The 23,164-nt window shown below is 42.8% G+C and overlaps 2 protein-coding genes across 2 annotated transcripts in view; both read left to right on the forward strand.

The window, feature by feature from the left end:
* TMEM45A (transmembrane protein 45A) overlaps positions 1-1,789 on the forward strand; it is an 85,688-nt gene extending 83,899 nt beyond the window's left edge. The window contains exon 6 of the mRNA XM_004593227.3: positions 1,263-1,789. Coding sequence (XP_004593284.1) covers positions 1,263-1,356 — 94 coding nt within the window. The 3' untranslated portion in view covers positions 1,357-1,789. The remainder of the gene's footprint in view (positions 1-1,262) is intronic.
* Positions 1,790-20,755: 18,966 nt separating this feature from the next.
* ADGRG7 (adhesion G protein-coupled receptor G7) overlaps positions 20,756-23,164 on the forward strand; it is a 59,195-nt gene continuing 56,786 nt past the window's right edge. The window contains exon 1 of the mRNA XM_004593257.2: positions 20,756-21,093. Within this exon, the coding sequence (XP_004593314.2) occupies positions 20,979-21,093 (115 nt within the window). The 5' untranslated portion in view covers positions 20,756-20,978. The remainder of the gene's footprint in view (positions 21,094-23,164) is intronic.

Here is a 23,164-nt window from a genome sequence, read left to right on the forward strand (position 1 = left end):
AATCAAGATGCCCAATGTCAGGCATGTGAGCTCCTGGAAATATACCCATTATTCAGCTCTGTGGTTTCTCACATTAATTGAAGAAAACATTTGAGAGCAAAAGAGCATTCACCCTGACCATACTTCCTGGTATTTATCTCATCCCAGTCAATAGCAACTATCTGTACTTTCTCAAATACTCCAACTCTCAGTTGGCCTCACGTGCCCATATCTAAAGTTACTTGCAGCAGACAGAGCCTTGTTAAGGCTCTGTCTTAGCTTGGTGGCTTGCAGCAAATGCAGACACAGCTCAGAGTGGAAGAAAGGGGTGCAGAAGCAATCACTAGGGTGTACCTTAACCATTAATTTGGAATAAGAAGCCATGTCTTTGTTTTATTTTCCACAGTAGGTACTGAGAATAAAACTAATCGGTTACTCCCTTCCATTTCATCTTGTATGCGTTGAACTTCTGCAATGTGAAAATCATGTGCAGATGTAAAACAACGACACATGGTCCATCCTTTAGAGTTGAGTTACTGGGGAGCACCATCCATAGTTAATAATCAAGGCATATGATCTTGAGGAGTTTCCACAGGCTCTTGAGTGAATAGATGTTATTGGTAGGTCCAGTTGTTTTTGGAGGAGTTAATGTTGAGTTGAAGAAGTAGCCTCTATTAATAGGTGATTTTCATAGAGATAACTCTCTGCTCCAAAAGTCACTGCTTTAACAAATTTGTGTGGCACTGCTATTTAGCTACTCCACATGGATCCATGCTGGGCCATCCTGCCCAGTTGAGCTGTCCATGCCTTACACAAAAGCACAAAGTTGGGCAAGGAGGGGCTGAAGTTGAGTCCAGACTTGACATGAGGCTGGACTTGAGCTGTCAAACCCAAGGCAGCCATGGCTTCCTGCACTTCCTTAATAGAGGAGAGCATCTTTTTGCTAGGCCTGGCTGGTGGCTTTCAAGGAGAGATTCGACTGATTTTGGTTTTCTTTGATTTTGTAACATCTCAGAAATCCTCTCATTTGTTTTAGAAATGATAAAATGGCACCTGATGTTTCATTAAACAATCATGTCATAGCAGAAAGCAACATTATGTCTGTTGATGTAACAAAAATAGTTTTAGCTATTTCTAAAGCCAAATGAAAGTGTTTTTCAATTTTGGGGCTGCTTTTCTGATTTGTATAAATAATACAGAGTTGGTCGCATTTGGAATGCATGTTGCCCTGGGTTTCTTTTTTCAGCATCATCTACTTAGTGATGCTTTCTTATTCTCCTTAGGTTTGTGAAATCAAGACTTAAGAAGCTTTGCCCCTCAGAAGTTGGACTCCTGAAAAATGCTGAACGAGAACAAGAATCTGAAGAAGAGATGTGATTGGGGTGGCTACCCACTCTTTCTAGATAAACCTCTTTTTTGCATGGTCTTGGTTCCTGGTTTTGTTTCTTGGCCTTCTGGTTGGAGAACAACCACTGAGGATGGCTCTCAGTGTACTGTTTGTATTTCTAACTCTGTTAAAAGGATTTGAATTTCAATGTTTAGTTTTAGCTTTGAAAATACTTTGGGTGATGAATTCATTTTGCACATCATGTACAACATGGTTTTAGGGGCTAGGGTGACTTTTCTCATGTCATCCAGATTCTGAGGCCAATACTAAGATAAATAATGGTTTAATTTACCTTGTATAGATACTCAAAGTTGTTGGGATTGATATCATTTGTAAGTTGTTGGGCATGGGATTAGACGTGTGTGTCTTATTGCTGCAATGAGAAATAAATAAATACATGCACCTTGGTGCAGGAACCTCAAATCTTTTTTTTTAAAACTACATTCCACCTCATCTCATGCAGAAGAAGTGGTCTGATAGAGATTTCTTTTGGTGAGATGTCTATCTCCAGAGTGCCTGGAGAACACCTTGGGGAAAAAAAAGTAGTCTAAAAGTGCTCCTAAAGTTTGTGATCTTTCAGAGAAGATAAAAAGGCCCATCCCCAGGACACATTCTAATAAGCCACCAGAAACAGTTACTGAGCAAAGAGGTCCTTCATTAGCACAACATGGCTACAATGCCATCCAACTTTAAAAGCAGGTGGAGGATTTGCGTAAGCAAAACCCTTTTTGTGGAATACCTGGTTGAAAAGTTAGAATTCTGGCCTTGTCTATGGACTAGGTTGCACCACTGGAGAGCCAAGAACTCTAACTCTCCCTTTACCTTGTCCAGTCTCTGGGTCTCTGTTATTCATCTTGTTTTTTTTTGTAAAGCATGAGAATTGAGTTGGGGGTCAGCATGATGGTGTAGCATGCTCATCCTCAGCCTGTGGCACCAGCATCCTATATGGGTGCCAGTTCATGTCCCAGATGCTCCACTTTTGGTCCAACTTCCTGTTAATGGCCTGGGAAAATGGCAGAGTGTGGCCCAAGAACTTGGGACTCTGCACCCACATGGGAGACCCAGAAGAAGTTCCTGGCTCTTGGCTTTGGACCAGTTCAGCTCTGGTCTTTTGTGGTCACTGGAGGAGTGAACTAACAGATGGAAAATCCCTCTCTGTTTCTCATCTCTCCCTCGCTTTGTAACTCTGACTCTCAAGTAAAATAGACTTTTTTTTAAAAAAAAAATATTTGCTTTTATTGGAAAGGCAGATCACATTTACAGAGAGGAGAGACAGAGAGAAGGATTATCTGTCCACTGATTCACTCCTCAAGTGGCTGCAACAGCCAGAGCTGAGCTAATCCAAAGTCAGGAGCTTCTTCCAAGTCTCGCATACATATGAAGGGTCCCAAGGCCTTGGGCTGTCTTCCACTGCTTTCCCAGGCCACAAGCAGGGAGATGGATGGGAAGTGGAGCAGCCGGGAAATGAACTGGCACCCATATTAGATCCCAGCACACGCAAGGCAAAGATTAAGCCACTAGGCTATCATGCCAGGCCCAATTTTGTTTGCTTATTTGTTTAAAGAATTGAAGGAAACATGGGATCTTTTTCAGATGCCGTGCTTCAAAGGTTCTAGAATTTGAAGCCTTAGGGTAGCTACTTTAGCCCAATATTAAAGGCCCATCTTGATGCCATAGAAAAGCGAATTAGGACTGTGGGAATCCTTGATGGATGGCCCAGATGTGGAGGAGAGGAGGCAGGTGCATGGGCCGCTAGATCTTTAGAGTTAGCAGTTCGATCTTGAAAACTCCTTGGCACAACAGCCCTCAAAAGTACAGAAGCTTCTCCCTTAACCGTGGAGAGTGAATTCTTCAGGTCCAAGCACTGGAACAGTGATTTTGTTATGCAAGGTTTGAAAAGAAGGTTTGAAAAGTACAGATGAGGATGAGCACAGGCTTAACGCATGACCCTTAAGTGCATATGTACCATGTGAAAGGTCTACATGCCACAGTTCTTTAGGGATCATGGCATTGTGTTCTAGGTGTGTCTTGGATCTCGGGTTCCTTGCTAATTCTGCAGGATTTGATGACTCTGGAAAGTTTGAGTTTCAAGAGGGAGAGGACATGTCAATTACAGTTGCAGTGGCCTGAGTTGTATTGAGGGGAACTCGTAGAATAATTAGCCAAATTAAGTTGGGATTTTGAAAACTGATAAATACACTTGTTGTTCCAGTCAGAGAGCAGCAGCATCCGCCTCTCCAGTGTCTGCACAGAGTCCAGCAGTCAGATGCAACCCAGTGAGCTCTTGGAGAAAGTTCAGTCTGGGGCCATGAGCCTTGAGTCCCTGAAATAAGCAGTGAATTTGAACACCATTATTCTACTTTGTCAGTGATGTTATTAAATTCGTATTTCATTACCAACATCTTTGTGAAATGACATGAAAAATTTGGAAAGCTGCAAGTCTGGGCAACAATGGGATAGTATGGTATTGTTTTAACATTTTACTACTTCTAGGTCAGTAAGTATGCTTTGTAAAGGTTTTGATTTATAATGAATCACAGTTCAGTACATCTTTTGAAGCCATGACAAATATAACAAAACTATAAAAGGTTGCCAACTCTAGATCATGGGATGAGGAAAATTAATTTTAGCCTGTGCTTATCAGTCTGTGGGTACCAATGGAATCATTCTTTCAGTACGTGTTTATTAAGCCATTGCCAGGGTGCCAAACAATGTGAGATAAACTAAGAATGCAATGGCTTATGAGTTGCTGTTCTCATCTGACATACTCCAGGGAGAGACAGACAATGACAAAGTTAAAAAAATTAATCATTGCAGAGCCTCTCCTCTTCTGCCTGAGGCACAGAGGACCTGTCTGAAAGGAGGGACCATATTCCAATGCTCATAACTCTTAACTATCACAGCCCCGCGGCTCCCGCAGCAAAGATGGAGCAGGATGTAGAAATATGATTAATCATTTGACTTCAAGAACCTAAAGTGAGACACTACATGATCGACGATAGGTAGTTTGATAGTCACAGCTGTGACTGCCTCAGATTCTTGGAAAATTATTTGGAGATGTTAACTATCCTTTTTTTTTAATATTCATTTATTCATTAATAACATTGCATTACATGACACAATTTCATAGGTACTGGGATTTCCCCCCCCTTCACCCCAAACCCTTCCCCCATCATGAATTCCTAGATGTTAACTATCCTTTTAAGATTCAAGATCAGCAAGAAGCAATAGACAGACTGGTTTAGTGATGTAACAGTTAATCTTGAGTATGGGATGCAAAAAAACACAAGGTCATACTACCTGGTAATGTCCAAAAAATTGATAACACTGCAACCAAAAGTTTAGAACCATTGATCAACTTGAATTAACTAATATTAACCTTCAGAAGAATCCCAGAACACTGATTCATGTTCTAGAGATCCCTCACCACTGCTTGCTCTTTAGTAAAGTTTGGAAAAGTGGGAAATTAAGAAAATCCTCGAAATGCAGGCAATAAGTGACGGGGAGAAATCAGAGCTAGGGCAGGACAAGGAGTGATGAGTTGGTGAGTGCCTCTTTCCAGAGCAGCCCCTTCCCAGAGGTGCGCCTGCCCATCCCTCCCCAACAATGTCTACCATGACTGTGTGTTTCCAGGAGCTCTTGTCAAACAAGGGGAGAATGAGACTTCTCTCTTTCTTCATATTTTAATTTTGTCTCAAATCCTCAAAAAGCCTGAGAGCTCTACTCAGCAGCTCTTTCCAAACCTTCTTCATGCCACATTTGCCATATTTACAAAGAAGAAATACATGAAAGAAGCCAGGGCTTGGTTTCCAGTGCAGTTGGCTGTGTAGGATTGAAAGAGGAACCTTTTATGAAGTCAACAAAACCCTGTGGCTGCATACGTGTGAAAGTGAGGGGTGAAACTAATTATTAAGCAACATCAGCTGTGACTGTGGATATTTCACCAGAATCTCTTTTGAAAGGGAGGCTGGATCCTGGCCATATAATGATATACTCCTTCTCATTGTTTCATCACCTGAGAGCCTCATCCATCAAAGCCATACTAATTGTATCTTGAGCTTGCTTTAATAAGGGAAAATAGAAATCACTGGTGCTGTGGGAAACAATGAGAATAAAAGAGAAGCAAGACATTCTCAGTGCATACAAGGGAAGGATGGGTAAGAGTACGAAGAAAAATTTGAAATACATGATGAATAGATGTACAAATTCGTTATTCTGTCTAATGTGAATTTCAAATGGAGATAATTGGGAAGCCAGAAGATAGGTGTGAACAAATGCAAAGAATCTCTTCTGAACAAATGGTAATGAAGGGAGACTTTTGCTATGATCTTGGGAGGATGCTTTTGAGAAACATGTAGTGGAGGCAAAAATGTATTTCCATACTTAACCAGCAAAAATTTAAAAATGCAATCAAAGAAAAGATTACAGCAAAATACTCAGGTTTAATTAATAAATATTATTGTAATTTTAAGTTCAATACATTTCAATAATTTGAAGGATACTTTAATTGGGGGCACAGTTTAAAACTTAGACAATTATATTTCTCTTTGACATTTTAAATTATACTTGTGAATGAAATGTTTTTTTGTTTTGTTTTGTTTTTAAAATATTTATTTTATTTTTATTGGAAAGGCAGATTACAGAGAGGAGAGACAGAGAGGAAGATCTTCCATCCAATGGTTCACTCCCCAAGCGGCCGCAACGGCTGGAGCTAAGCCAATCCGAAGCCAAGAGCCTCTTCCGGATCTCCCATGCTGGTGCAGGGTCCCAAGGCCTTGGGCCATCCTCGACTGCTTTCCCAGGCCACAAACAGGGAGATGGATGGGAAGTGGAGCTGCAGGGATTAGACTGGGTGCACTCAGGGCAAGGACTTTAACTGCTATGCTATCACGCCAGGCCCCATGAATGAAATGTTTTTGATATTATTCAGAAATACTTCAATTAAATGACACCCAAGTTTACTTAACTCCTAAGCTTTTAAGATATTCTGGCAAATCTCATCAACTAAACTTGTGGATAGATGTGGCAAGAGTTCAAGTGTTTTAAAATATTCCAGGAAATTTAGCGAGATTTCATAAAATCAGCAGCCTAAATTTGCTGCTTCATTACACATTTACAAATTGAACTTACAAGAGGCAAACTAATTTTAAGAAGCATAAATACCTGAAAGCCGAATCCAGCACAACAGCCTAGTGGCTAAAGTCTTCCCCTTGCTTGTACTGGTTCATATTCCAGGGGCCTCACTTCCCATCCAGCTCCCTGCCTGTGGCCTGGAAAAGCAGTCGAGGATGGCCCAAAGCCTTGGGACCCTGCACCCATGTGGGAGACCTGCAAGAAGCTCCTGGCTCCTGGCTTAGGATTGGCTTAGCTCTGGCCGTTGCAGCTGTTTAGGGAGTCAACCATCAGATGGAATATTTTTCTGTTTCTCCTTCTTTCTATAGAGCTGACTTTCCAATAAAAACAAATAAATCTTAAAAAAAGAGAAGTACTTTAAATATCTAAATGCAAAGCACAAAATATTAATGTGATGATTTTGATCCTGTTAGGCATTTCTATACTTAGTTGTAAGTCTTTATATGTCAAAATAGACTTATTATTAAGCAAGCAACTTGCTTTTGTTAAGCAATGGTAAGGAATGCCTAGCTGGCTGATGAGCTGTCAGATACAGAGCAATGGGATGGGACAAGATGCTGGACAGTGGCCCCTAAGGATGCACATGAGTCTTACTGTAGTCACTTAAACCCGCCACACAGGTTGGGTCCCCGCCTTCTCTGCCCAGGGAGTTTACCTTCCCGAGTTGCAGTCTTGCTTATAATCACCTGACTTTTCTACCTGCTCACGAGAGTCTGCAATTCCTACCTGGGTTGTCATATCATTTGATGGGATTTCATTATTCTTTAGCTCTCAGGAGATTTACATATATTTCCTCCTAAGTATAAAGCACTCAGAATCCTGCATTTTTCCATGTTTGCTTCCTGATAAGACTACCTGACTTTTATAGCTATTAAGATGATATCCTATTGAATTCCAGGTCATTCTGAAGGGTAATTCAGCAACGCTTCTGAGATTGGACCCAGTTTTGTTTCTTTCACCTGTAATGTCTTAAGGAGAGGCCGTGTATATGCATATATGAGAATTCTACAGAAAGCCCACTGAAAGTGTATATTATGAAAACATTATGCATAGATTTAAAAAATATTCTGCAATACAAATTTCTAAATTTACTTTTCCATGGACTTTTTGAAGTAACCCTTGTCTCTGTGGAATAGGTGTATGAATTGTGGGAGGAATTATATGACCAAAGAAATCTTTTTTTTTATTGATTACATTGCATTATGCGACACAGTTATATATATATATATATATATATATATATATATATATATATATAATTATTTTGCATTATGTGACAGTTTCATAGGCTCTGGGAATCCCCCCACCCCTCCCCACGCCCTTCCCCCCTGGTGGATTCCTCCACCTTGACGCAGTATTACAGTTCAAATTCAATCAAGATTCTTTCCTTGCAAACACATACCAAGCATAGAGTCCAGCTACTTATTGTCCAGATGGGTTGAACAGTTTCTTGGGGAGACCATTTCTGGTCCGAAGTTAGAGCTGGTAGAAAATCATCACAGTCAATTAAGAGTCCCAATATAACATCAACAGCAATTTGCAACATTATGGGATTGACATGGTTTTGAGTAACCAGTATGTTAAAAAAAAAAGCAAGTCCTAACCACATCCTATGATTAGCTCATTGACATTTCAATTTTAGTCTATATACAGGACCGGCTGCTATATACCTTAAAATGGCTATAAGGTACCATTCAGCTGTCTCGTGTCTATTTCATTTTAGTATTTAGCCATTTGTTGTGTTGAAGTATGATTTGCTGATCTTGGCAGATTTTAGGATAATCTAGACTGGCTCGTAACTCTAACAAGACATTTGTCGACAATTAAGGTGCAGAACATTTTTTTTTGGGGGGGGGGTGTGCAGGAAAATCCTCAACACCATGGTGAGGAGTGACTAATCTTTGTGTCCCACCCAGCGAGGCATGAGCAGATCCACGCCAGCTCTTTCCTGTCAGATTTCAAGCTCTACTTTTTGTTGTTTGTCTATTTATTTTAGTTTTTTTTTTAGTTTGTATGATTGTTTGTTTGCTATGAGGGGTTTTCGGAGCGATCCCCTTGGTCATTGCGAGGGAGGGCGGGGGTCCAGAGGTGGAGCCAGGCTAGGACCAGAGAAAGCTCTCCTCCCTGGTCCCGGGGTATGTTTATTGTTCTTCTGTTTCTGCGGACCGCTCAGGGCTTCTGGTTGTCTTTCCGATGACGTTGGTTTCTGCACGGTAGTGTTTGGACTTCTTCCAACCCGTGTGGAAGCTCCGGTTGGGGGTGGGTGACCTCAGAGTTCTCAGCCTCCGAGGGCATCCAATTCCCTGTGGCCTCCTTGGCAGTTGGGATATAGTCCTTGTTGCTCGTATTAATAGTTTGTGATGAAGGTCTGGGAGTCTTCATGGTTGGGATCCAAGCTTCCTCCTTATCACCTGCTCCACTCTGGAGTGCCTCTCCCCCCCCCTCCCCGCTCCACACAATGACCTCCTGTTAAGAGGTTGTGTGACACAGTTTTATAGGCACTGGGGTTCCCCCCACCCCTCCCCAACTCCCCCCATGGTGGATTCCTCCACCTTGTTGCATAACCACAGTCCAAATTCAGTTGCGATTCTTTCATTGCAAGCATCTACCAAGCAAAAAGTCCAGCATCTTATTGTCCAGATAAGTTCAACGATTTCTTGTGGAGACCATTTCTGGTCTGAAGGTAGAGCCAGCAGAGTATGATCCTGATCAATTAAAAGCCCCGACATTACATCCATAACAATTTGTAACATTATGGAATTAGTTGACATGGTATTGAGTAACCAATATGTTAAAAGAGAAAAAAAAAAAAAAAAAGAATGTAAGTTCTGAACAACATCCTGTGACGTCTACATTGACATTTCAATTATTAGTTTATATACAACCGGGTTCTATACACCTTACAATGGCTATAGATTACTATTCAGCTGTCTCATGTCTATTTTAGTTTTAGTATTTAGCAGTTTATAGCGTTGAAGCATGATTTTGCTGAACCTGGCTGTTTTTTGGGTAGTCTAACTCTATAGCAGTTTTAGGAGGGGTGTGCAGTGAAATCTTCAATACCCCAGTGAAGAGTAACTAATCTTTGTGTCCCACCCGACCAGAGAAATCTCAAAATGGAAGCAGAAATGTGCCTGGGGACATCTGCTGTGCTACCATGCTGGCTCCATCAGGGTTCTTCCTTAATCTGTAGCCCTGTATGGCAAGCTGTAAAAGCAGAAAGGAGAGAAAAAAGTTAGAACGAGATATTATGTAGAGCAAACAGTACTAAGAAGTTGACTGCAGGTGAGTAGACCAGTTAAGAACCTGTGCAGTCAGAGGCCAGGCTCAGGGTGAGCTGTAGACCTCATGAAGTCATAAGTGAGGGTTCTTTCTGCGTTAAAGGCTACACTATTGCAGAACAAATGGCCTATGTTCCTTGCTCAGAGGAGCTGCCTTATTCTTAAGCCCAAACATTTCGTTCTTATCTCCAAGGCCCACTCACAGGAAGAGATGCCACCTTCTGTTTTAACATCCCTAATGACTTGATTCTAGGTAGAGATCTACAGGAATGGCCAGAACACAACAGCCTACCCAGCATGTGATACATTCTTAACTTCTCGTTAAGAAATATTTCTTAAAGTTATTGTTTCTCTGATGTGTCTGAGTTATGAATGAAGGACTGTACATAGAGCAGAATGAATTAATAGCATAAAAGACAACAGTGGCAATTCTACCCTCTAGTGGCAAGTCATGGAAATAATATTACCTAGCAAGAAACAGGCTCACAAAAAGGGGTGCTTAAACCAGACTACAAAAGTAGTTGGATAAAGTGTTTTGAGTTGTTTTTTTTTTTTTTTAAAGATTTCACAATTTGACTTACTGGTATTATAATTTTTATGGGTCAAATTGTGTCCTTGTTCACAAATTCATATGTTGAAGTTATATCTCCAGGATCTCAGAATGTGATATTGCTTAGAAACATCAGTGAAGATGAAACCATACTGGGATAGGTACATTGTAACTAGTGTCCTTGTAAAAAGGGGAAGACTGCACGTGCAGGAGCACACACAGAAATATCAAAGAATATCAAGGCAGTGCTTGGAGGGATGCATGTAAAAGTCAGGTAATGCTGAAGACTGACAGTGAACCGCCAGAGGATGGGAAGAGGAATGGAATAGGTCTTTCTGTAGCATCCTCAGAGAAAGCATCATTCTGCCAATAACTTGATTTTTAATTTCTTTTTTTCTGAAGATCTACTTATTTATTTTTTAAATTTAAAATGTAGATTTACAGAGAGACAGAGGAGAGAGGAGAAACAGAGAAAGAGAGATCTTCCATCTGCTGGTTCATTCCTCAAATGGCTGCAACTGCTGGAGCTGGGCCAGTCGGAAGCTAGGAATCTGGAGCTTCTCCAGGTCTCCATGCGGGTATGTGGGCCCAAGGTCTCAGGTGCTCTTCTGCTGCTCTCCCAGGCCATAAGCAGGGAGTCGGAGGAGCAATAGAGCATCCGGGACTCAAACTGGTACTCATTATGGGATGGCAGCACTGAAGGCAGAGGTTTAACCTACTAAGTTATCGTGCCGGTGCCTGGTTTTGAATTTATGCCTGTTAGAATTGTGAAGCAATGCATCTCGGTCATTGAGCTGTTCAGTTTGTAAGACTTTGTCATAACAATCTTTGCAAACTAGTACAGTCCCATTCCATTAGCAATAGTTGCTTTTTTTTTTTTTTAACAGTAACTATTTGTTTATTTGAAAGGCAGGGTGAAAAAGAGGATGAGAGAGAGAGAAATTCTTTCATCCACTGGCTTACTTTCTTAATGCCTGTGACAGGACCAGGGCAGGCCAAAATCAGGAGCCAGTAATTCCATCTGAATCTCCCAGCATGGGTGGCAGAAACCCAAGTCCTTGGGCCTTCTAGTTGTATTAGCAAGTTGAACCCAGGAATCCTGACAGGAGACGTGTGTGTCCCAAAAAGCAGCTTAAACTGCTGCATCATAATCCTGCCTCCAGTACTCATTCTAAGCTTGATGTTTCTTTATTTCAAAAATGGGACATGATATGCTAAAGATAATACATAGAGTGAATGCCAGTGATGAAGATAAAACTTGCCCACGTTTATTGCCAACCATAAAATACTTTATCTTCGTTGTGAAACTGGTTTGGTTATTCACTTGATACCATTTTATGGCTCCACTTTGTGGGCTGTTTCCTCAATCAGTCTTTGTCATGTCAACATTTCTCAAGAAGGTGGTTTTTACACTTGTGAATCATTTGTCAGCTGGTGGCTGCTGCACCTGTTATACTTTTTCTATATTCTATAAACCTTCTCCCTAACCACTTCATAGACTCCTCCAGCGTCCCTGGGCATCATAAATTATCATTCAATAGTCTGGGCATTATGGGCTTTTCTGACTTGGCACATGCAAAGTGCTTACTGCAAAAAGGCCCCTGTGTTAATTATCCAGAGAACTAGAGCCTATAGAATATATGATTTTTGTGTTTTTTTTCCTTCCTTCTTTCCTTCCTTCCTTTCTTCCTTCCTCTTTTTCTTCTTTTTTTCTTTCTCAAAAAGGATTTATTTATTTATTTTATTGGAAAGTCAGGTAATCTGGGCCTGGTTAATACTACATTCATGTTAGCTATATCAGTATGCCAGCAGAAATTCTTGGATTCTGTTTGTTTGTTTAAGATGAGGGGGAGTTCAGGGAATGCCAGGTTGGGACATGCCACCCTGGCCCTGAGGTGAGGGGGCTGTGTATTCCCCCAGAGAAGGGGATCTGGGAGCATAAAGAGTGGGAGCATATGAGGACATGTTTGATAGGGGATGAATAATTTGGGGGAATCTTCCTCAGACCAGTCCACTGTGATTGCAGGCAGGCAAGGAAGCTGAAATGGAGTAGTTTAGAGGGGGAAACCAGAGGGCATTTCTGGGCAGGCCAAGGCAGTTGCCCACAAGGCAGACCTGTGATGGGCTAAATGCCACTGCCTGCATATATTGCTGGTACAAGCAAAAACCAGGGCTCGGGAACATCCCTGGCCCGACTAGGCTACAGTAACTACCCACGAGTGTTGGAGCAGGCAGTGGGCCACATCAGGCTGGCCACAGCACCCACCAGAATAAAGAACCATGAGAGAACTGGATCTGGGGACAGATTCTATTGGGGACTTGTGGGCTCACCTCTGTGGGACTGCAGCACCTGCTGGTTTGTGTGGAGAGTTGGAGGTGGTAATGAGCCAAGTCAGGTTGGACCACAAAACCCACCTGACATTTGTGGGAGCTGGGGCTGGGAGGAGGCCTGGTGGGGCCAGGCTGAAGCACCTGCCAATGTTGACATGCAAGGACTAGCACTGAGGGCAGACCATTCCAAGCAAGGCCATGGCACCAACAGGCTTGTTGAGATCTAGGGCTTGGAGTAGGCCTGGTAGGGGAACTTGGGAAACTCCTTTAGTGGGCTGTAGCTCCCAATGTGGAACACAAGAGCCTGGCCTGGGGGGTTGGCAAGATGGCATGGTTACAGCTCTCCTCAGCATTTGTGTGGGCTGGGTCTGGGGGGTACAGGCCAGGCTGGGTTAGGCTGTAGTACCCATCAGTGAGAGCCAGAATGGGTAGGCTAGGCTGCAGTACTTACTGGTGAGTGCCAGGAATGGTGATTGGTCATGTAAGTCTGGGTGGCAGCACCCAATGACACACACAAGATCTGGAGCTGGGAGTGGACCTCCCATTCCAAGTACAGGGTATCGGTTCATGTCCAAGTTGCTTCCACTTCCCATACAGCTCCCTGCTTGCAGTCTCAGGAGGCACAGAAAAATGACCCATAGCCTTGGAACCCTGCATCTGCATGGGAGACCCAGAAGAAGCTCCTGACTCCTAGCTACAAATTGGCTTAGCTCCAAGCCATTGTTGTCATTTGGGAAGTGAACCAGTGGATGGAAGATTTTTCTGTCTTCCTTCTCTCTGTAGACTTGCCTTTCCAATGAAAATAAGTATATATATATATATATATATTCATTTATATATATATATATATATTCATTTATATATAATATGTGTATTTTATATCACACACACACACACACACACACACACACACACACACTTCTTAGAGATCCAGGGCTGGGAGAGTGTCAGGTAGGGAAACTATGAGCACTGCCCTTATATGCTGTACTTACTGCTGGTGAGCACGAAAACTGGGTTTAGGTGCTGGCCAGGCTGAACAGGGTGGCAACACCTGCCAAATACTTGAGGGTTGAGTCTGGGGGTGGCTCAGGCTGTCCAAAGCCACAGCACTCGTGGGTGTGCACAAGAGTCAGATGGGATGTGGGCTGGACTGGGCTAGGCTGCAGCACATACCAGCACACACAAAAACCCAGGCTGGGTGGTAGGGGACTGGTAGAGATTATTATGGGTCACTCTGAGTAGGCCAAGGCACCCACTGGTATGTGTGACCACCGGCTCTGTGATGGGCTGGCTGAGCTGGGCCTCGACATCCACAGGTTCTTGTGAGATATGTGGTTGAGGCAGAACTGACCAAGTTGCAGCCAGCAGTACATGTGTTGTTTAATGTAGATGACAGGCCAAACCTGATGCTGCACTGACTGACTGGCGCACACAAGAGTCAAGTCTGAGATCACCCCAGGCAAGGTTTTTGGGGGGACTCCCCAACAAGATCACTATACTCAGAGCCTGGCCACAGACAAAAATCACACAATGTGTGGTCAGATGTTGTAGCGCAAGTGTTGGTGGATACCATGCTCAGATACACACAAGGGACATGGCAGCCAGCTCATCTAGGCAAGCAGGGGATTTCCTCATCAGAGAATGGAAAGCAGAACAAGTTGGGTGATTCTTCTGGTCAAGCTTTGCAACATGTGCTTGGGTCTGTGGATGCACTAAAGTGGACTTGGCCAGCCAAACGACCTAGGAAAGGTTTTCTCAATCCCAATCAATAAGCTGACAAAGTCTCAGAACTATCAAAATCACTCAAGTGACGCCCTGGGAACATTTTTCCCCACAAGAGGGTTTCTAGGGAGTCATCAGATGACAGTTCCCCATTCCCAGACGTTGATGTAGTCTAACAGCAAGGAGCAGCCTCTCCCCTTTCTCCTCCGCGGACACAGGAGTAAAAAGAAAAGCTGAAACATTTTTGTCCCACCCACCCACCTTCCTCCATACCTGATGCTCCCTTCCCTAATTAGAGTCCCACATAGGCATGCATCCCTCTCAACTGTGTAAGCAATGTTTCTTTAAAAATTTAAAGTTTAAATAGTTATATTTTATTTGAAAATCGGAGTTACAGAGAAAAAAGGAAAGACAGATAGAGGGGCTGGGGTGGTGGCGTAGCACATTAATCTTCTGCCTGCAGTGCCAGTTTTTTTATGTGGGTGCTAGTTTGTGTCCCAGCTCCTCTGCTTCCAACTGTGTACGGCCTGAGAAAGAAGCAGAGGACTGTTCATGTGCTTGTGCCCCTGTACTCATGTGGGAGACCTGGAACAAGCTCCTGGCTTTAGATGGGCTCCGTTCTGGCCATTATACTCATTTAAGGACTAAACCAGTGGGTAGAAGATCTTTCTTTCTGTTCCTTTTTTCTAGGTGTAACTCTGCTTTTCAAATAAAATTAGAATAAATTGTGTGTGTGTGTGTGTGTGTGTGTGTGTGTGTGAGAGAGAGAGAGAGAGAGAGAGAGAGAGAGAGAGAGAGAGAGAGAGAGATTCCATCCATTGATTCACTTCCCAAGTGGTCATGATGGCCAAAGTTGAGCCAATCTGAAGCCAAGAAGCCAGGAGCTTTTGAGTCTCCCACCTGGATGCAAGGGCCCAAGCACTTGGACCATCTTATGCTGCTTTTGAAGGCACATTAGCAGGGAGCTAGACTGGGAAGTTGAGCAGTCAAAACTCTAACTGGGGCCCACGTGGGATGCTGGTGCCACAGGCGGCAACTTCACCTGATACGTCACAGTGCAGGCCCCAGCAGGACAGTTTCTGAGAGTCCTGCCATGAGCAGTCTCTCCGGGAAATCCTGAAGAAGAGAATTTTGTGGTCAAACAGTCTTGGAGTTGGCACTGCATGGTGCATGTGAGCATCCTGAAGTCTCTAACAAATCCTGGTGTTGGGGTGCATCCAGTTAAGCTGCTACCCACGATGTTGGCGTCTCATGTGAACACTGGTTCAAGTTCTGCCTGTTCAATATCCACTCCAGTTTCCTTCTATGTGCTTGGAAAGACAGTAAAAGGCAGCCCAAGTCTTTGGGTCCTTGCCACTTACAGGGGAGACCCAGATGAAGCTGCAGGCCTCTGAGCTCAGCCTGGCTTAGTCCTGGCCATTGTGGCTACTTGGGGAGGAAACCAGTGGATGGAAGGTCTCGCCCTCCCCACCTGTGATGACTGTATCTTTCAAATAAGTAAATAGTGAGATTTTTAAAAGACAGAGATACCCAAGCAGAGAAAAAAACCGTAGAACACTGTTAAACTTTGTGCCATCTAAAAATTCATCAACACACTTTTCTCAGTTGTGTGATAAAGAAAAGCCCACAGATTGTGGGTGCATAGTAACCATGACTCCTTTGTTTGGGTTTATCAGTTATTGTAAGTTCCTGTTACTGAAAAAATAATTTTTTATTATATAAAAATGGAGTTAAAATTTTTCATAATATGCATCTTCCATGAAATTTTTGAAGATTCCACAGATTGTGGGTGCTCCTGCTACTGAAAAAATAATACATATTTGTTGTTATAATACTTACAAACACAAATACACAAGGCTAAAACTTCGAACCATAAAAGGACATAAAATGCAAAGTAGATCCCCGGGATTTCCAAGAAGAATTTTCAGAATGTCCTTTGGCATCTGGGTATACACATGTGGACATATCAGAGATAGATATGTTTGATCATAGTAAATGACGTGGCAGGCTTGCCTTCATTTGCTTTGCACTTCCACAGGGCTGCCTCCAGCTTCTTTCATCGATACTTCAAGTCTGTCTGAGACTCCTGGGTGGGGTAAAGCAATCATGTTATACTTGTGCCCCAAGAACTGCCCTTTCATGAAGTGTTATGGAGACCTGGGAAAAACATGTAGCTGTTGGAGCTTGAATACAAAACTTATTTTGTAAAACCTATTTTGTAAAACCTTGTTTAATATCCTGAAGGGGGTGGGGCTTGCGACATTGGTATCCCATATGACTGCTAATTTGAATCCTTGCTGCTCCATCATATATATACACATATGGGTGAAATGCTCATTCTTCCATTCGGTTTTTGTTTATGGACTCTGCCGAGCTGATCTGATCCAATCCAAAGCCAGGAGCCAGGAGTGTCTCCCGTGTCTCCCACGGGGGTGCAGGGTCCCAAGGCTTTGGGCCGTCCTCTCCAACTTTCTCAGGAAGTTGGGTGGGAAGTAGAACATCCAGGACTAAAACTGACACCCATATGGGATCCCGGTGTGGTCAAGGTGAGTATATATTTTTCAAAGATTTATTTTTTTATTGGGAAAGGCAGATACACAGACAAAGGAGGAGAGACAGAGAGGAGGGACAGAGAGGAAGATCTTCCATTTGATGGTTCCCTCCCCAAGCAGCCGCAACGGCTGGAGCTGAGTCAGGAGCCAGGAACCAGGAGTTTCTTCTGGGTCTCCCACACAGGTGCAGGGTCCCAAGGCTTTGGGGAATCCTCCTGTGCTTTCGGAGACTACAAGAAGGGAGCTGAATGGGAAGTGGGGCCGCCGGAATTAGAACTGGAGCCCATATGGATTCCTGGCATGTTCAAAATGAGGACTTCAGCTACTAGGCTATCGCACTGGGTCCACAAAGCAAGTATTTTGCCACTGGGCTATTGTACCTGGCCCTATATACAACATTCTTAACCACTGGTTTGAGAAAGGTGTAAAACAAAACTTTTCAAAATTATATTTGCAGTAATACTGATACACATAGGTATTTCTGTTTTTTTTTTTAATTTTTTTTCCTACACTTGATCTTAGCCAAAAGGCCAAGAAGCAGTGATTTTTTTTTTCTTAAAAACATTTTTTAACTTCCACAAAATGGGAAGCACATGAGAAATTTGTCTTTCTGTACCTGGCTTATTTCGCTCAACCTGATTTCTACCAGTTGCATCCATTTGGATCCAAATAGTAGGATTTCATTCTTTTCTTAAATAGTTGAATAATAATAATGATTACAAATAATCATAATAATATTCTTTATTCACTCATCTGGTGAAGAACACCTCGGTTGATTCTGAAGTTTGGCTATGGTGAGCAGTTCTGCTATAAACATGATGGTGCAGGTATTTCTCTGATACAACGTGTTCCTGTTTTTTGGGTATACACCCAGTAGTGGGAATGGTGCATCCTATGACAAGTCTCTTTCTAGCTTTAAAAAGAAATTTTCATACTGTCTTCCATAGTGGCTGCATTAATTTATACTCCCAACAGGATATAAGTGTTTTCCTTTCTCCATATCTTTGCTAGAATTTGTTATTCTCTGTGTTTTAGAATTTAACTATTCTTAACAGGATTTGTTCCATTTCTGATGCAGCTCCCAGCTAATGTGCCTGGCAGGGCAGCAGAAAATGACTCAAATGCTTGGGTCTCTGTCTTCCATCTGGGATACCCAGACTGAGTTCTTGGCTCCTTGCTTCAGCCTGGTCCAGCCCTGCTTGTTGCAACCATTTGTGGAGTGAACCAGTGGAATAAAGATCTCTCTCTCGCTCTCTCTCCTGAAGGAATAAATGGACTACAACTTTGTAATACTTAAATGTAATTATCCTTCATTTTCATATTTGCTGCAAATCTTGTAGGGAACTTTGAAGACCCTCTCCATGTCCTGTACCAGTCCTGGCACACTGATGGTGCTCATTATGAGCTGGTTGGATGCAGGGCACAGCCAGAGGAGGCCATCACACCTGCTCTCCCCACCAGAGCAGAGAAGAATGTGCATTCTTCCTTCTTGTCATAGAGGATAGCAAAAGGGTGGTACCCTCAGCAGGAGACCCAGAACTGCAGGTCCAGAGAAACCTTGGGTAGCAGTCAGAGAGACTGTGGACGTCCCAGGGGTTGCTATGACAGAGTCATGTGTCACTTACCCTGGGGAAACATCCTGAGGAAAGCATAGTTAGATGATTTCACCATTGTGTGAACACCACAAAGTGTGCTCACACAAGCCTACATGGTAGAGTTGTCTCCACATCTAGGCAATATGGCATTTATATGGTAGATATACGGTCCTACTCCTAGAACTACGATTAATTCCAACACAATGGAAATGATGTAACCAAGGGGTGGAGTCATTACGAGAAATGTGAGGTTGTTGCTGGCATCACATATCTATTTCCCAGCAACACTTTGCTTAGTAAGTAGAAGGAGTATACTCTGAAATAATGACGGAAGTATGGAAAACTCTAAAACCAGTAACAGTCATTTATGGTCATGATCAGGGATTATGGTATACATAATTGTAGTGTTATGCTTGGTGGTTAGCCAGGCAGTAGGTTTGTTGACACCGGGAACACCATGATTAATCATTTGACTTCAAGAACTTAAAGTGAGACACTACATGATCAATGATAGGTAGTCACAGCTGTGATTGCCTCAGATTCTTGGAAAAGTATTTGGAGATGTTATGGTGCCTGTGACATCACTATGTAACAGGAAATTTTCTTTTTCTCTAAAAATTTTATTTCATCTATTTGAAAGGTTGAGTGAGAGAGAATTACAAAAACAGAGAAAGAGATCTGTCATTAACTGATTGGCTCCCCCAAATAACCTAAATTGGCCTCAAATGGCCAAGGTAAGACCAGGTTGAAGTCAGTAGCCTGGAATTCCATCTGGGTCTCCAACATCGCCCCAGGGCACTTGAGCCATCGTCTGCAGCTTTCCAAGGCACTTTAGAGGGAACTGGATTGAGTGGACCAGCTAGGACTAAAATTGGCACTCTGAAATGGGATGGTGGCATGGCAGGGGGTGGTTTAACCCCGGGTGCTTCAACGTTAGTCTTGATGGTAGTAAATTTTCAATGCTAAATCTTATTAGACTACTGTCATACATTTGGCCCTTGACTTAAACTTTGCTGTGTAGCTTGTGATGGGACTGTGCAACAAACTTGGCAGTATAAGGGACAGAAGTATCTATCATAGTGCAGAAGTCCAAAGGTACTGGTTCCTTCTGAGGACCCTGAAGCCATCCTATGGGTTGGATATGTGTGTCCCTCCTAAGGTCTGTATGAATGAAGGTGCGGTCCCAGTAGCAGCAGCAGTATTGGAAGGTGGTAGAAAGTTTAAGAGGTCCAGGTCTTGGAGGACATGCCTCTGGGAAATAGACCTCATTTCCTCGGGCCCCTCAAACTCCACGCAGAGGGTTGCTATAAACCCTCTGGTAAGGCTAGCCTCACTCATATCCCTCTCTGGGTCCAAATGTTCACCAGTCACTGCTCCTGCATGCACTCTCACTCTTACCCTTTGTGCCATGAGGTGATGCTGTCTACTGAATGGCCCTCACTGAGCCTGCACTACGCTGGTTGGGCTTGGAGCTTCCAGAACTGTGAGCTAAATAAATTTCTTCTTTTTGTAAGACGTTTGACTCAGGTATTTTCATTTGGAAGCTGATGGATACACCAGCCTTATCCCCGTGTTTCTTCATTTCCTCTCGGCATGCTTGTGTTCAGATTTCCTCTACTTACAAGGACAGCAGTCGGGCGGGAGGAGGGCCCCTGCTCAGGGTTTCGTTTTAGCTTGATTGTGTCTATAATGATCTTATCTCCAAAGCTGGTCCCATTCAGTTACACCGGGGGTTAGGATCTCTGACGATTGAGTTTTGGGGCCTGCAATGTGGTTTGTAACAGTTGGATTCTAACACTGAGATTTAGTGCTTTTCAAAATTCACCTGTGCCCACAGGCTTTTCCAACAACCACAGCTGTCAAAATTCAGGCTGCTTAAAGAAACATAAGCACCAGAATGACACATGGCTGTGGCTGCTTATCCTCTCTCAGGCAGCCTACTGGATATCCCCAAGAAAGTAGTTACGCGACCTGAAACACCTGCTGGTCTATCTCAGCCTGTTCCTCTAGAGCAAAAACAGAGAATGCGCCACAGACGACCACCAGGACCTGCTCCTTCCTATTCCTCACTCTGGTTTCTTCTGTTTTGTTCCCTTACTTCTCTCTGTTGCTTGGCTGCACATTGCTCACCCTTTGACCCTATTGATAGGCCCCTCCCCTTGTTTATTGCCCTATATTATCTTCCTTTTCCCTCTCTGCCAATTCACCTCTTTTCTCTTTCGGGAAAGCATGAGGACATTGCAAGCAGACCAGGCACCTGCTATCAAGTGATTTGAACCTCAGCCTGCAGGATCAACCTCAAAAATCCAAAAGAAAGGGGATGCCTGCCTTACTGTGTGTGGCAGAGTATTGAGAAGAAGGATGATTTTCATGTGTTACAGTTGTTTCTGATTCAACTTGTTGGCTTACGGAGAAGTGATACTGTGTTTCACAAAGAGTGGCCTCACTATGGTTTCCTGCCGTGCCGTCAACCTCAGGCTCCTGGTGGTTCTTGTGTTCGCGTTGCTGGTGACTATCATTCTGGGCCTGGCCATCTGGAGGGTTGTGATCAGGATCAACGGAGGTAATGTCTTCCTGCTATAATTGTCCCAGGGAGGAAGAAGGCATGGGGCCTCTCTCCCACTCAACTGAGCACTAGTACTGGAAAGCTGGTTATGTCTTTAAGAATGCATGTCTGCATGTGAATGGGGAAGAATAACATGTTTGCTCTTTTAACTCTGGACTGAACTGGCAGCAGAGAAATAATAATAAAATGTTAGGAACACATGTTTGGGCCTGTTTAGCAAATGCAAGAAAGGTAAATAGTTACCTATTCCATACACACATTCAAATGTGCAGACTAGAACTGCATTTCAAAATAAAAAGCTTAGCCATATTATGTTACAGCTGCAAATAATTTTTTTTGCTTTTCCTACAAATCCCCCCACTTCTCAGTTGTAGAAAATTACTTGAAAATTAAATTATTAAACAATGATTTTTGACCCCAAATGATTTAAAAAATTATTTTGTTTCCTGTTTTGTACCAGAGCTGATGTAGGAAGGGCAAACAAAAGAGGGGCAGTTGTGTGATCAACAATAATGATTAGGAAAGATCCGGAGAACTCATAACAGAAATTTTTAAAAAATCCCAGTGCTGGTTCCCTTACATTGCAGAGGTTCTCCACAGAGGGATCCCAGTTGAGTGTGCTAACCAGCCCTTTTGTAGAAAGCCATTTCTGCAAAAGCTGAGTGCATAGAGGTAAGGCATGCCAGTCAGAGGCTACAGGACAGGTGCCCATCCTCTGGGTTTATGATCGTGGGGGTAGAAGGTCAGGGTAGCTGAGAGGTGTACAAGGTTGTGGTAGCAGACAGCCACTGCCGAGGACAAGGGGGCTAGATCCATTGATTGCTGATTGGGTGGTAGCTGGGAAATGGTCTGACCTTTTTCCTTTCGCCTGAATAGCAATATTTAGAGAGCTCATATCAATAATACCTAGTAAAGCAGAATATGCATCAGAACCAAAATAATACAATTTAAACTCAGGAAAAAATGTGATTCTCTTTGTTAAAGGTTTGCGAAAATAGCTTAATGACATTTAGAAAAAAAGGTGAACTAGAGCTTTACCCTCTGAAGGAGGCTAGATTTGTGAGGTCTCATTTAAGGGATCCTTATTTATGAAGTCTTTCCTTCATTTTTCCTTTCCTTTCCTCATGCAACATCTACTTACAAAATACACACAAACAGCGACCAAAGTACAGAAACCACATCAGGAAGAGGGCAGGGTGAGAGAGGGAAGGGCGTATTAGTCGGAAGTTTATTGGAGAGGTGCTTAATATAAATTCCAAACATATCCGTGTGTTTTTTACTTTAAGGAAGAAGAGTTGGTGGCCAATGTCCCTTCTTCACCAGCAGAAACACACAAGCTCCTTAGGAAAGAAGCTTTTCCCTTGCTCTAAGTTTTTCCAGTTGAATCTTTTAGAAAAGTTTTCTCTCAGTTTTTAAGTAAACTCAGTGGAAAAGGAGACAATTATAATAATCATTAAAAAAAAAAGACCAGTACTATTGACTTTTGCTATTGACCCTTGTACATTTTGTTCAGAGTGATTTTAGCAAGTACATTCTCTTCCGGGCCACTTTATTTCCTTCAGCTACTCCTGTTCTGTCTATTCTACTGCTTTCTCCTCCCCCTCCACCAAACCTCATGTAATTGCCTAATGTTCTCACTTCAGTCTCTTTTTTTTTTTCAGTTGTTTCCATCTCAACTTTTCTTTCTTTCTTTTTTTTTTATTGATTATTTTGCATTATGTGACAGTTTCATAGGCTCTGGGAATCCCCCCACCCCTCCCCATGCCCTTCCCCCCGGTGGATTCCTCCACCTTGATGCAGCATTACAGTTCAAATTCAATCAAGATTCTTTCCTTGCAAGCACATACCAAGCATAGAGTCCAGCTACTTATTGTCCAGATGGGTTGAACAGTTTCTTGGGGAGACCATTTCTGGTCCGAAGTTAGAGCTGGTAGAAAATCATCACAGTCAATTAAGAGTCCCAATATAACATCAACAGCAATTTCCAACATTATGGGATTGACACGGTTTTGAGTAACTAGTATGTTAAAAAAAAATGCAAGTCCTAACCACAACCTATGATTAGCTC

Source organism: Ochotona princeps, chromosome 3 (assembly GCF_030435755.1).
Source record: "Ochotona princeps isolate mOchPri1 chromosome 3, mOchPri1.hap1, whole genome shotgun sequence".
Classification (NCBI taxonomy): domain Eukaryota; kingdom Metazoa; phylum Chordata; class Mammalia; order Lagomorpha; family Ochotonidae; genus Ochotona; species Ochotona princeps.